Source organism: Zonotrichia albicollis, chromosome 28 (assembly GCF_047830755.1).
Source record: "Zonotrichia albicollis isolate bZonAlb1 chromosome 28, bZonAlb1.hap1, whole genome shotgun sequence".
Classification (NCBI taxonomy): Eukaryota; Metazoa; Chordata; class Aves; order Passeriformes; family Passerellidae; genus Zonotrichia; species Zonotrichia albicollis.
The window spans coordinates 5473992-5486234 of record NC_133846.1 but is presented as its reverse complement, the minus strand read 5'-3'; the positions used below and the strand labels follow the sequence as shown (position 1 = coordinate 5486234).

Genomic DNA, 12243 nt, shown 5'->3' with positions numbered 1-12243 from the left:
AGGAGAAGCCAAGGGGAGGTAAAAAAAATCCAGCACAGCGACTCTGAAATGGCTGCAAATCCAAATCCTGGCTCTGAGCGTGGCTTTGTAAGGAGGGAAACTGAGGCACGGCGGGGGCTGTGTGTGTGGAAAACCTCCAGCACAGCTCGTGTTGGGAGCTGGAGGTTTTGGTACCTGGGTAAAGCACGGCCAGATTTCTGAGAATGGATTGGGGTGGGAAAGAGGGGAGGAGAAGGAATTTCCTGTAGAGTGGGCAGCTCGGAGGGGGATGTGGGGCTGGAGCCAGAGTGGGTTTGGGGGCAAAACTTCCACCCAGAGAGGTCTGGGGGGCAAAATTTCAACCCAGAGAGGGCTGGGGGGCAAAACTTCCATCCAGAGAGGGCTGGGGGGCAAAACTTCAACCCAGAGTGACTTTGGGGACACAACTTCAACCCAGAGAGGGCTGGGGGGCAAAACTTCAACCCAGAGTGACTTTGGGGTACAAAACTTCCATCCAGAGAGGTCTAGAGGGCAAAACCTCCTAATCAGAGAAGGCTGGGGGGCAAAACCTCCACCCAGAGTGGTTTTGAGGCCAAAACTTCCATCCAGAGAAGCTCTGGAGGCAAAATTTCAACCCACGCTGGCTTTGGGGGCAAAACTTCCACCCAGAGAAGTCTGGGGGGCAAAACTTCCACCCAGAGTGGTTCTGGGGGCAAAACTTCCTAATCAGAGAGACCTGAGGGCAAAACTTGAACCCAGAGAGGCTTTGGGGGCAAAACCTCCCATCCAGAAAGGTCTTGGAGGGCAAAACCTCCCATCAAAGAAGGCTGGAGGGCAAAATTTCAACCCAGAGAGGCTCTGGGGGCAAAACTTCCACCCAGAGAGAACTAGAGGGCAAAACTTCAACCCAGAGTGGCTTTGGGGGTAAAACTTCAACTCAGAGAGACCTGGGGGGCAAAATCTGCAAGTGAGTCCTTTGGGGAACCAGGGAGAGCAGTGGCACAGCTGAAGGTCCCGCTGTCCCCTGGCCTGGCAGGGTGGAAGCTTTTCCTGCCGTGCCTGAGCTGGGCTGGGAAGAACCTCTGCAGAGGGAGGGAGGGAGGAGAAACCGCAAGAAACAAAAAAAAAGCAAAAAAAGCAAATAGCTGCGAGGTGTGGAGCCGGGCAGGAGCAGCTCCCAGGTGGGTTCTGGCATTTCCAAAGAACCTTTCGGGAGCTGAGCTCGGCTGTTTTCCCAGCGGGAAGCTCCGGCACGACCCGTGTGAGCTGCAGGATAGGGCAGGGTCCGGCCACAGGATGTGAGGACGAAAATCTCCCGCAGCCTCGGGGCCGGGAGCAGCCCCAGCCCTTGTTTCCACCTCGCTGCAGGCGATGGCTATCGAGCAGGGAGAGCTCTACCTTTCCGGCCATTAAAACAAACAGCTGGATATCCTGATAGGGAGCGCAAAAAGCAGGGCTGAGCCCAAAAACCTGCGCCTGGAAAAGAGATAGGGAACCACAGGCACGGAAGGGGATGGGGATGGGGATGGGGCGGCTGCTGAGCATCCAGCCCCACGGTGGGATATAGGGATGGAGGTGCTGGGGGATGCTGGAGGTGCTAGATGGGTTGTTAATTAGATTAATGAATGAATTAATGGTAATGACTCCTGTGGCTGGAGCACAGAGAGCAGGGCTGAGCCCAAAAACCTGCATCTGGGAAAGAGATTGGGAACCACAGGCATGGCCAGGCTGCTGAGCATCCAGCCCTGGGTGGGATATGGGGGTGGAGGTGCTGGGGGATGCTGGAGGTGCTGGATGGGTTGTTAATTAGATTAATGAATGAATTAATGGTAATAACTCCTGTGGAGAGGCAGATGCTTGGTGGGGTCCTGAGAGAGTGGAAGAATTGATGTGTTGGGACGTGTTGGGGGAAAGGAGGGTGGTCAGGGAGATGGGTGCTGTTAAAGCCACTCTGAGAAAAGATGGAGGCACAAGGCAGAGTGGGAAACTGATATTTTAAAAGTCTTATTTAAAAGAAGATATAAAATGACAATAGGGGGATGAAAGGAGCAGCTGCCCTAAACCAACCCAAATCTATCACTTCTCTCATGGGTCTGGGGACATTTCCTATCTCTCCTCCCTGGCTGTGTGATCCAGGCACTCAAATCCTGCCAGGACAGGGCCCTTCCCTGAGTGTGCAGCACCCTGAGCACTTGGGGCAGTCAGCACCTCCCAGGGGGGTGCAGCACAGGGCAGAGCTGTGCCCCCATCCCATCCCATCCCATCCCATCCCATCCCATCCCATCCCATCCCATCCCATCCCATCCCATCCCATCCCATCCCATCCCATCCCATCCCATCCCATCCCATCCCATCCCATCCCATGGATCCCATCCCATGGATCCCATCCCAGGTGGATGCTCAATGCCAGGACAGGCCCCAGAGCTGCTCCCAGAGCTGGAGCTGCCCCAGCCTCACCTCTGAATTTCTTGGGGGGGTTGTCCAGGTCTCCAGCTGCCGGCTCCACCACGCACCGATCGTCCACCAGCCTGAGGGGGACAAAAAGCAGGAGCAGGGTCAGGAACAGCAGGGCCGAGGGTGCACAGTGGTTGTCATGGCCCAGAGTGACAAATCCAAAGCTTCACCTCCTGTTCCCCACCCATAAATATTCCTCAGGAGCCAAACCCCCCTTTCCTCAGTTCCCACTGCTTCCCTGGGTGATTCCATGCCCTGCCTCGAGCACACAGGGCTGGCACAGCACTGAGGGACCAGGGAGGGTTTGTGGCAGTCACTGCAGCTCCTCTGCAAGGTGACCTGTGCCAGAGGGGACCCTGCCCTGCCCAGCTCTCCCTGCTGCACACACAGCTCTGTTATTGCACTTTTAATCCCGCAAAAACAGGAGGAGTTCAGCTCCATTCACCAATTCCCCTTCCCTGGCTGGGAACTCTTCCCACAGGGACACATGGGGGTGGCAGGGGCCCCCCAAAACCAGTTATTAATTATTATCTTCCCACAGGGACACCGGGGGTGCAGGTGCCGTGCATGGAGGTGGCAGGGGCCCCCAAACCCAGTTATTAATTATTATCTGATCAGAGCTGCAGGCTCTGCCCATCAGATCAAGGCTCTGTGTCTCCTCCCTGCCCACCTCTGCTTTCCCAGCATTGAGCAAAATCCCTCAGGCTCAGCCTTGGGGGCTGGGGGCTGATTTTGGGGTGGGTAGGACATGCTTGGCTTTGGGTGCTGGGGGTGATTTTGGAGTGGGTGGCACAGGTTTGGCTTTGGGTTCTCGGGGCTGATTTTGGGGTGAGTGGGACATGCTTGGCTTTGGGTTCTGGGGGCTGATTTTGGGGTAGGTGGGACAGGCTCAGCCTTGGATTCTGGAGGCTGATTTTGGGGTGGGTGGGACAGGCTTGGCTTTGGGTGCCGGGGGTGATTTTGGGACGTTGCTTTTCAGAGTTAGGGAGAACAGCAAAGCAGAGCCCGGCAGGCAGGGGGATCAGAGTGGGGAGCATCCCCCGAGGGGCTCCCTGTGCTGGGAGGGAACTGGGAGCTCCAGCAGGACAGGCTGTACCCGCTCAGCCGCTTTCCCCAGCCCTGGGAAGCCGCAGAAACAGGAGGAACTCTGAAGAGAGAGAGAGAAGCGTGTCCCCATCCTCGGGAGGATGTGAGAATGGCCAGCAGTGCTCCACCATGGTGGGACAGGAGGGCAGGGACAGCCTGGAGCAGCACGGGGAGCTTGTGCTGTCCCTGCTGTCCCCAAGGGATTCTCGGTGTCCCCCAAACAACCCGAAAATGCTGGAGATGGCTCTGCAAAGGGATAAAACAGGAGCAGACCCATCCCGGCCGCAGCTCCAGCCTCCTTCCCTCAGCCCAGCCGCTCTCTGGAGGAGGGGAGAATTCCTTTGGCTCGGCACGGAGGAATTTGGCCTCGGTGCTGATGGATGGGGACCCCGGGGACCCCGGGGCTGCCGTGGCCTTGTGAGGAGGCGTGGGCTGGCACCGGGCTCTGACACCCCTGTGCTGCTTTCTGTGCCTCACGTTTCACAGAAAGGGAGAAAAGCAATTTGCCTGGTGGCAGCAGAAGCTTCAAAACCATGAGCAAAGACCTGGGAGGTTGGAAAAACCCCAAACCCATGAGCTGTGGGCAGACAGGGCATTGCAAACAGGGGTTTGGGGCTGCCCAAACACCTTTTCCTGGGGTCAGGACAGCAGGGAAGTAGCCAGGGACATTCCCAGATTGTTGCAGAGCCTTGGGAGGGCAGGAAAAGAGGGAAAGAGGAAAAACCAGAGCAGCTGCAGCACCACAGGGGACATGCAAAGCCCCAGCCCAGCCGTGGTGTCACTCAGGGGCAGTTTTGGTTTCAGTTCTGTTCTTTTGAGGGGATCCAGGGCAGAACAAACCCTTGGGATGAGCCTGGGAGCAAAAACCAGCAAGGACTGAGGACACCAACCCAGGGATGGGTCTCAGAGAGTGAAGCCCTGACCCTCAGCACATCCATGGAGGCAGAAAGGCTCCATTGGAAAGATTCATCTGGGCATTTAAACCCCCAAATCCTCCACTCTTGTTGCTGGGGGTCTCTGAGGAAAGGCCTGAGCTGCCGGGTTTGTTTTCAGCACTGAAGAAAAGAGCACAGGAGCCTCTCCTCTCCCTCCACTCCTGCTCCCCCTGCCCCACCGGGCGGGATTGCAGACAGTGAGTGACCTGCCAGCCTGGAAATCTTAATTAGTTAACGATCTCAAGGCACTTCCAGCATCTTTAATCCCAGGATTACACGCTCGGCAGGAACAAGAAGTGTTCTTTTTATTAAACTGATACTCTGGGCAAGCATTCCTCAGCTACAAATCTGCTGAAAATAATGAAAAAAAAATAATAAAAAAAAAAAGGGATTCTGACAGAGTGGACATGAGTCACCTGGGAGGCTGCTGGGGCCGGGACAACAACCGGCATTCCCGCGGTGGGATGGGCCACGGAAGCTCCCCAAAGGGCACCTTTTAATGGGAAAACGGTGTCTGAGCAGCGGGAGGAGGATCCCGAGCGAGGCAGGAGGCGGGATGCGCCCATGGAAGGTCATTTTGCCATTCCAAATTCCCCTCCGGGAGTGGAAAGGGAGGGATCCAGCCCTGATGAGCCCCTCAAGGCACGGGTGAGCATCTGGCCGGCTCTTTCTTAGCCCAAACCGGGTTTCCTGGTGCTTCCAACCCCAAGCACAAAGTGATTCCCTGGCCCTGGGATGGTGCATTTGGCCCCGTGCGAGGCAGAGCCTTCCCCGAGGTAAAGGGAGAAGGAGCTCATCCAAAATCTGGGAGATGCAGTCCGACCCTCCCGAGCCTTCCTCGGGGTTGGTGCACAGCTGGAGCCCCCTGGGCTGGGCAGAAACCATCCCCAGATGTGGCACAGATGATGCCAAGGGGGCTCGGGCCTGTCAAGGGTCCAGGGAATTCTTCTCTGGGAAACCACAGGAGAACCCCAATAGAAAGCCCAGCAAACCCTGAGGTGAGGAAGAGGAGGAAGAGGAGGGTGATGAGAGCTCCTTGTTGGCTGTAGAGCCGGGTCACCCCCTCTGGGAGGGAGGAGAAAGCAAAGTGAGCAGGGCAGCCACAAAAATGCAGCTTTTTGGTGCTGTCCCAGTGCCAGGAGGGCTCGGCTTCCTCCTCCTCCTCCCTCCGGCAGGGACGGGATCATCCTGACCCGGCAGAGCTGGAGTTACCCTTTAACCAAGTGCATCTCCACCCCGAAATCCACCTGCAAGCACAGGTACAGGTGTGATTTCACCTGAAACAGCTGCCTGGCACCCAGCTGGGTTTGTCACCCACCCTTCCCCTCTGCCAGCGCCCGTTCTGAGCCCCTGAAGGGTTCCAGGAGCCCCTGGCAGGGATGGGGCAGCACAAAAGGAGCCCCTGGCAGGGATGGGGCAGCACAAAATCCTCCCGGGCAAATCCCTCACCCCCAAAACCTCTTCTGGCCACTCCAATCTGCCCATCCCGTGCCTCCAGCCTCACAAGGGTCACTGTGAGCAGCTCTGAGCCTGGTTCTGCCTTCTCAGGGCTCTGCGTTGGGCTGACCCGAGCGTTTGGGCTGGTTTGGGTATCTTGGCATTCCCTTGAGCTCCACACCCATCCAGGGATGTTTTTCCTGCTCATGAGCAAAGAAGGGATGAAAGGGAGAGTTTGTGCCCGACTGAGATATTTGGGGAGCAGAGGAGCCTCAGGTGGGGCTGCAAAGCTCCCCCGACCTGGAGACCGCACAGGGATGTGACAGCAGCCACCCTGAATGTGACACTGGTGATCAACACCTGGGGACACTCTGGGTCACCCCATAAAGAGAGGATCCCGCTGCAGGGCCAGAGCCCAGAGGCAGCCCCTCCACAAGGAAGGATGGCAGGAAGGCTTCCGCAGGGGCAGGGCGGCCGCGTGGGCTGGCGGAGCTGTTTGCCTTGCAAATGAGCTCAGGAAGGTCCCGGTGGCAGGAGGAGCACGCCGGGTGAGTCACCTGGTCCCTTATCGCGGGAGTGATTTAAGGTGCGGTTGGGTCTCCCATGTCGCAGGGCACCAGGGAAAACAATTTCGGGAGGGAGGAGGGAAAGAACCGAGCCTGGGAAAGTGGGGCTGCCCAGCAGAGATGTGCTGGGACACAGAGAAGAGGCTCCCCAGGCAAGCCCTGCTGCTCAGCTGCTTCTGGGGAAGTCTGGAGAAACACCTGGCAAAAAGGGGGATGTGAGGTCCAGAGCTGCAAAGGGATCAGAGCTTTGAAAAATGAGCCATTAATTCTAATTGAGTTTTCAGGGACAACAACCAGCGCTGGCCCCTGCAGAGCCTCCTGCAGACCCCATTTCCAAGGGGCTGGGGGAGAGCTCAGCATCCCCTGCTCTCCAAGGAGAGCTCTCCAAAACCCCCCTGGGGATGCAGGAAGGGCTGGCACAGAGAGGCTGCACCTGCAGGACCTGCTGCCCGGCACTGCGCCTGCACACACGGCGGCTCTGGGCACTTCTGCCCCCATTTCTGGGCAGCCAGGTGCAGGGAGCCCCGGTGGGCAGCAGCCCAGTGCCACACGTGCCCGGTGGTGGCTGAGAGAGGGCGTGTGGGCGCAGGTATGTGCAGCTCAGGCATGTGGGAGCAAGTGCATTCACTGCAGATTATAGAGCCGGGCAGCTCCTGCCCCAGGAATCCCATCCAAGTCAGCATTCCTGCCTGAGCTCAGCCTCTCCTACACGCAGCAGCGTGGGGCAGGAGCTGGCACGGCCCCACATCCCCCCTGCCCGGGGCTGCGGGCACCTTTGGGCACCTGAATGAGCCTAAGGAGAAACCCAGCCGTGCCCCAGGGTGGCCCTGCTGTGACCCACCCTGTCCCCGGGCAAACATTCCCGGGGAGAGCAGGGGGACATCGCTGGCCTGGCTGTGCCCAGGAGTGACACGGGACAGGTCCCCGGGCTGGGCAGAGATCCCCGGCCCGTCCTGCCACGTCCAGGGAGCTGCCTCAGCCCGGGGCTGGCACTGCCCCGTCCCCCAGCCCCGCTTGGTGTCCCTGCAGCGATCCCCGCTGACCACCGGCTGTGTGCGACACTGAGGGGACAGCGGGAGCGGCCACTGCCCGTGCAGGGCCGGCAGCCTCCGGCGACACCGGACAGGGCTGGGAGCACAGAATGACCCCGGAGGGTCCCCGGCTGGCCCAGCTGTCACCCGCACATGTCCCCGTCCTCACCCCACCGACACCGCGCTGCTCAAACCCATCTGATTCCCCAGCCCTGAATGGGGTGAAGCAGCTTCTGGCCAGGGAAAGGGGGCTGAGGGTCCCTGCAGGGTCACATCGTGCCCCTGCCAGCCCGGGGACAGCCTGTCCCCCTGCCCGGAGCTTCCCGGCTCCTTTTCCCGTCCCGTCCCTGCCGGAATCCCCGCGGGGCGGCCCCGGGAGCCCCTGGCTCACCCCAAGGTGCTGATGAATCCATTGACGGAGCCCTCGGCGTACAGGGAGACGATGTCCCCGATGTGCAGGAAACTCGACATCTCATTCATGGTTACCGCCGCTTCCTCCCGCAGTCACCTTCCCGGGCCGAAATCCAGCATGGGCCAGCGGAGCCGGGGGGTGTCCCCGCTCCGGGGTGAGGAGGGGTCTCTGCTCCGCCGGGGGGACGAGCCCAGCCCGGCTCCTGCCGCGGGACGGGAGCGGAGCCCCACGCACAAGTTTTACATGTGCCGGGCAGGAAGGGAGCCGGGCAGGGAGGGAGGAGGAAGACGAGGAGGAGGAGGAGCGGGGGGGCGGGGGATGAAGCTCAGCTAAGTGTCCGCATGGGCTCTGTCCGTCTGTCCGTGCCCCGTCCCGCACAGCTGCGCTACCTGCGGCCAATGCGGCGGGATCAGGAAGTCCCGCCGGCAGCAGCGAGCGGGGAGGGGACCCGGGGCCGCCCGGGACGGGGGGGGCCACCGGAGGCCCCACCCCCGCACCCGCCTCCCGCGGGGGGGGCGGCGGCAGCGAGCCCCGGTGCCCGCGGGCAGCCCCGGTTCGGTGCCCCGGTTCGGCTCTGTGACCCCCGAGAGCCCCGGTGCCCGCGGGCAGCCCCGGTTCGGTGCCCCGGTTCGGCTCCGCCACCTCCGAGCCCCGGCACGAACCCCGCTCGGGCCGTTCAGAGCCAGCACGGAGCCCCCAGCCCAGCCCGGGGGTCTCTGCTCCGTTTGGGACGGCCCCGGTGGTCGCGGGGAGCCCCCCAGGCACCGACAGCGAGCGGGCAATGCCGCCGCTCCTTCCCCGGCCCCGACCCCTCCTGTGCCGCCCCCGGGGTGCAGCCCCTCCTCAGGTGACACTGCGGGAGCCGCAGGTCCCTGTCCCTACCCTCGTCCCTGTTCCTTTCCCTTTCCCTGTCTCTGTCTGTCCCTGTTCCTTTCACTTTCCCCGTCCCTGTTCCTTTCCCGGTCCCTGTACCTGTACCTGTCCCCATCCCTGTCCCTGTTCCTTTCCCTGTCCCTGTTCCTTTCACTTTCCCCGTCCCCCTCCTTGTCCCTTTCCCTTTCCTCGTCCTAGTCCCTGTCCCTGTCCCCATCCCTGTCCTGTCCCTGTTCCTTTCCCTGTCTCTTTCCCGCTCCCGCAGCAGAGAGAGCCCCAGGTGAGCTCCAGGCGGCTCTCGCTGGATTTTCCTGCCATTTTCCTGCCCCTCCTTGCTGTTTTCCCGCAGCCCAGGTGGCTCCTGCCGCTCCCAGCAGGGCCAGCTCGCACCTGCTCTGCCTCCCACCAGCGCTGTCCCCTCCTGTCCCTGCCATGGTGACATCCCGGCCCTGGGAGCAGCACAGGGCTCGCCCAGCACCCAAAAAGCCACATCCAAATCCTGCATCACCACCAGGGGATGTGGGCAGGGAGGAGAGACCCCCACGCCCTCCTCCAGAGCCCACCCTGTCCCTGAATCCTTCAAGGAGCCTTCCCAACACCTCCAGGCTGGGCCAGCTCTCCCAAATTAACACAGGTGGGGAAGGAGCACGTCCTCAGAGCATCTTCTGGACAGCACAAGCGACCCAGTTCTTCACTTTAATTAAAATTTGCCTGCTGTAAAAACAATATCAGGAGAGGGAAAAAAAAAAAAAAAAGCAGCATGATGCTTTTCTCATTTATTTCCCTCCTGTCCTCTTTCCTCGCAAACAAACACAGGTTTCGGGAATATAAACCTTGCCCTAAATAGTGATTTTTTTAAAATTCTTTCCACTAGGAAACGGACAGGTCCCCTGGCAGAACAAAGGAAAAAAAATTAGTGCAATTCCTCTGGGGGGGAGATGCGAATTCAGGTCCATCAGGATTAGCTGCGTTTTCAGCACAGGACAAATTTAGAAGCATTTATCTCAGGGCAACAGAGGGGGAAAAGAGAAGATCATGAGAAAAGAAAAAAAAAAACAACAAAAACTCACTGCTTTTAGAAGCAAATGAAGGTTTCACAACAGGAGCTCAAGGGAAGCCCCAAAGTCCCAAACTTCACACCTGGATCTGAGCACAGACATGAGCAGTGCTTCAGCTGAGGGGCACTGTGGCTGTGCCACACCAGTGCCACCAGCCAAACTGGGCACGGCTGGGCAAGGAAAACCTTCTGAAAGTGCAAAAATCCCGTGGAATTACTCAAACAGACACCTGGCCTGGTTTCTGCCACCCAGGAGGACTGGGAATAGCAGGACAGAGCCTCCATCCCACCCATGGCACCACCGGGTGCTGCCAGTGCCCAGCCAGCTGAGGAACCCAAAATATTCTAGGGGTGCCACCGTGCCCACTCTGAACCCTGGGAATGGTGACACAACATCATCAAATCATCCCTGGATGGAGCTGGGATGGATGAAACCCTCCTCATCCTCCAGCTCTGGGACAGCCCTGTCCTTGTGGGGGACACAAAGAGGGATCCCCACACCATGGGATTGGTGATATCTCTGTCCTTGTGGTGGGCACAAAGGGGGACCCCCAGCACCCCAAACTGGCACAAACAGAGACCCCCAGCACCCTGGGGTTGGTGACAGCTCTGTCCTTGTGGGGGCACAAAAAGAGACCCCCACACCAAGGGAATGGTGACAGCTCTGCCCTTGTGAGAGGCACAAACAGGGACCCCCAGGAGGCCCCCAAGGTTTGTCCCCACATGAGCAGCACGGGCAGGTGGCTTCAAGGAAAAAGAAATGAATTTTCCCTGGGGCTCAGTGGATCTCAGGTGCCCTCAGCATGGCTGTGCCCACACTGAGCCAACCCCCTGCCCACCCTGGGTGTCCCCACTCTGCACAGGGTCCCTCGATGGTCCCAGCCTGCAGGGACACTCCGTGCATGGGCTCAGAGCCCGTGGGGAGCGCAGTGCTCAGGTGAGGGGGAGCCCTGGCCATGGGGATGCTCCTGTGGCCACCTCGCCCTGCCAGCGCTGGCCCAGGCCCCGGGGAGACAGAGCAGTTAAAAATAAGAACATTTCCTTCCTTCACCCCTACTTTAAGCCGTGTGATAAATAAAAACTGGGAGTTTCTGCCTCCCGGAGAGGAAGCGGCTGCGAGGAGGCTGCCAGTGAGTCAGGCCAGCAGAAATCATCCCTGTTCCTGAGCACAGCCTCCATCCCATCCCATCCCATCCCATCCCTGGCAGGCCCGGGAGCCACATTCCTTTCTCATGCTGAAATTGCTCCTCTGAAGGAGCTGCAGGGTCCCCTCCCTGCCCCAGGCCCCCGCCCTGCCCGCGGGGTGCTCCCTTGGCAGAGCTCCCCTCACCTGCCCACCCTTCCCGTGCTGGCAGGGAGCGTTCCCTGCACTGGGATGGGGTTGGATTCCCAGAACAGATCACTCGGGGTTGGATCCTCACCCCCAAAGCCCCACAGGATCCCACCTGGAGCTCAGCTTTGCCCAGATGCCCTGGGAGGGGATGGAGCAGCTGGGGAGGGCAGATGGGTTCTGGTGCCCAAGCAGCTTCCCAGCGCCCTGCCAGGGCCCCCTCTGCCTTCTGGTCCCCTCAGGAATCCCAAATCAAGGCCGGCAACTCAAGGGTGGAACCGCTTGGAAGAAGAAGAAGGAGGAAAATAACTGTGGCTGCCTTTGTTTGAGGAGGAGGAGGAGGGAGGGAGACACTCGGTCCCTTGTGCTGGGCAGAGCAGGCAGTGAGAGGGCTCTGCTGAGGGTCAGGCAGAGGACGGGGGTTCTTGGGCCAGGAGAGGAATTTGTCCCCTCGTCTGGTGGCTCTGGGGGCAGCAGCGGGGTCAGGAGCACCCAGAGGCAGCACAAAGCCTGTGTGGAGCCTTTCAGCTGCTGCCCCATCCACCCACCCCACAGAAAAGCAGGGCTGGGATGGATGAAACCAGGCCTGACCCCAGGCCAGAAAAAAAAAGGCTTGTTTCAATCCCATTTCTCCTTCTGAGCGAGCATTTTGGAGCGCAGAGCACTGAACAAAATCGCTCCTTTGGCACAGAACATCCACAGCCATGAGAGTGACACCCCAAATCTGCTCCGAGCTGCAAACCCCAAACCTCCCCCTGCAGCAGCCGCTTGAAAGGCGCCCCAAGGTCTGCGGGGGAAGGGCTGAGCCCCCTCGGGTGATTTCACGAAGGGAGGAGGCGGGAGCGGCTCCCTCCTTCCCTCCTGCCCGTCCCACCGTGCCCGGCCCGGCTCCGGCGGCGGCTGTGCCGGGGCTCCCGCGGGAGCAGCCGCTCTCCCCCGAAATAGCTCTCAGACTGGATGACTTTGGCCCACATCCTCAAAGGTGTGAGGCTCCGGGTTACCTCGGGGCACCCCAGCCCCAAAACACACCCACAGCGGGGGCAGGACGGGGCTGGGATGGAGGAGATGCTCGGGGCAGCCTGG

General features: G+C 60.0%; 1 protein-coding gene across 2 annotated transcripts in view; it reads right to left on the bottom strand.

The window, feature by feature from the left end:
- ITPR3 (inositol 1,4,5-trisphosphate receptor type 3) overlaps window positions 1-8348 on the bottom strand; it is a 41968-nt gene extending 33620 nt beyond the window's left edge. For both annotated transcript variants that reach the window (XM_074528391.1, XM_074528392.1), the window contains exons 1-2: window positions 7880-8348; window positions 2437-2507 (exon numbers count right to left, since the gene is read on the bottom strand). In XM_074528391.1, coding sequence (XP_074384492.1) covers window positions 2437-2507; window positions 7880-7968 — 160 coding nt within the window. In that variant the 5' untranslated portion in view covers window positions 7969-8348. The remainder of the gene's footprint in view (window positions 1-2436; window positions 2508-7879) is intronic.
- Between the last annotated feature and the right edge of the window lie 3895 nt (window positions 8349-12243).